The sequence below is a fragment of the Chrysochloris asiatica genome, unplaced genomic scaffold (assembly GCF_000296735.1).
Source record: "Chrysochloris asiatica unplaced genomic scaffold, ChrAsi1.0 scaffold00254, whole genome shotgun sequence".
NCBI classification, from domain to species: Eukaryota; Metazoa; Chordata; class Mammalia; order Afrosoricida; family Chrysochloridae; genus Chrysochloris; species Chrysochloris asiatica.
In genome coordinates this window covers 4,073,638-4,075,275 of record NW_006408772.1, presented here as the reverse complement: position 1 = coordinate 4,075,275, position 1,638 = coordinate 4,073,638, and the positions used below count along the sequence as shown (strand labels likewise).

The window sequence follows — 1,638 nt, the reverse complement described above, 5'->3', positions numbered from 1 at the left end:
TTGGTATGACTCAACAGTACCTACTAATGACATCTCCTAATAAAACTATCTTGAATTTGAATCAAGTCATATTTTCAGGTTCTAAAAATAAAGTAGAAGACGATGATAACCATTATGATGAATACTTACCTTGAGTTTATGCTCTTTCCTGTTTACAATCACAGCTGTAATTTGCTGGTCCATGAAAATCAGAATGGTGACCAACAAGGCAGGGATAGCAGCTGCAAGGTACACCCACCAGGGGTTTCTTCCAAATGGTGGAACAAACCAACCTCGGTTTGGACTTGTAGGCTTTAAGAATAGAGAGAATACCAGTTCATGTAACACTCAGCCAATACATACTACCTGGTGAAAAATCAAAGGGGAAATACCAAAGGGGCCAACATATATCTATGGCTACGATAAGCTAGAGAAAGATTATTTACCCAAATTTCCCCAAAAGAAGGTTATTTTGAGAGCAATTTTATAAAGGAAGGAGAGGAATAGTATGGACTGATGGAACAGAAGGAAATGCCATTTTGGATAATATAAGAAAAGGACTCAAGAAAATAAGAAAGTGATTTTGGTTTAATATGAAATTGACAAAAGCATCCCAATGTGATTTTCAATAATCAGTATAGCAAGATATTGCAAAACTACCAGGAAATTTGTTTGTGAGTTTCAGCAATTAAACTGAAGTTGTTTCTACTACTAATATTTAAAAGCTACAAATAGTTTATAAGTCATCCTTGAACTTATTTATATTGCCTGGGCTTTCTTATGCTACACATAAGAAATAATTGAGAGCAAATGGTAAAATCCTCAAACATATCACAGAAAATTGGGAAAGATTACTATTTCCCCACTTGCAATGTATTCTCTATCAGCAGATCATACATCTCCACTACAGGGGAAAATATTTCTGTATGTCATTTACTAACTTTAAATAACCTAAACAAAGAAACTAAAGTGAATCCAATTCATGGTTTATATTTTGCACATTTGCTATCTAATCAAGAAAGTCTCACTTTTCTTCTGAGGATATTTCACTCTTTTGTTGTAATTTGCTTATAACTACTCCATCAACTCAATCACATTTAACTAACTTTGTGAACATGTAAGAGAAGGAATTTTATCTTGGTCATGAATGCATTTCAAATTCCTAGGATAGAGCCTGATTCAAACCAAACATTCAATAAATATTGACAAATGAATGCACACATGAGAATGTATCTTTGATAATGATAATGTGATTATAATGATATCACATTATGTATCTTTGATAATGATAATGTGATAATGTATCTTTGATAATGATAATGTGATTACAGAAATAATAGAAAACAAAAAATGATGTTTGCTATAATACAGATATACTTTGCCCTCATTAAGTCATAATTAAGCTAAAGTAGAGAATGTTTTTGGCATCATCGAAGATAAGTAAAAAAAGTATTGCTACCAAATCATTGAAGCCTTTATTAAACTAAAATATCAAAATATGCAGTCATATCCTCTTGACATATTCTCCAGACAGGTTTATACATTTCTGAAGGTGATATTTCCATCTCTCTAATTCATCTTCCCCAAAGAATTGTGTGCTTTTCAATTTATACCACATCAAAACAGTAGTTTTGGACCCTTAAGGGACTAAATTATGTT

The 1,638-nt window shown here is 32.1% G+C and overlaps 1 protein-coding gene across 2 annotated transcripts in view; it reads right to left on the bottom strand.

The window, feature by feature from the left end:
* Positions 1-1,638, bottom strand: part of LOC102828499 (electrogenic sodium bicarbonate cotransporter 1-like) — a 522,188-nt gene that overhangs the window by 69,913 nt on the left and 450,637 nt on the right. For both annotated transcript variants that reach the window (XM_006873779.1, XM_006873780.1), the window contains exon 17: positions 130-291. In XM_006873779.1, the coding sequence (XP_006873841.1) occupies positions 130-291 (162 nt within the window). The remainder of the gene's footprint in view (positions 1-129; positions 292-1,638) is intronic.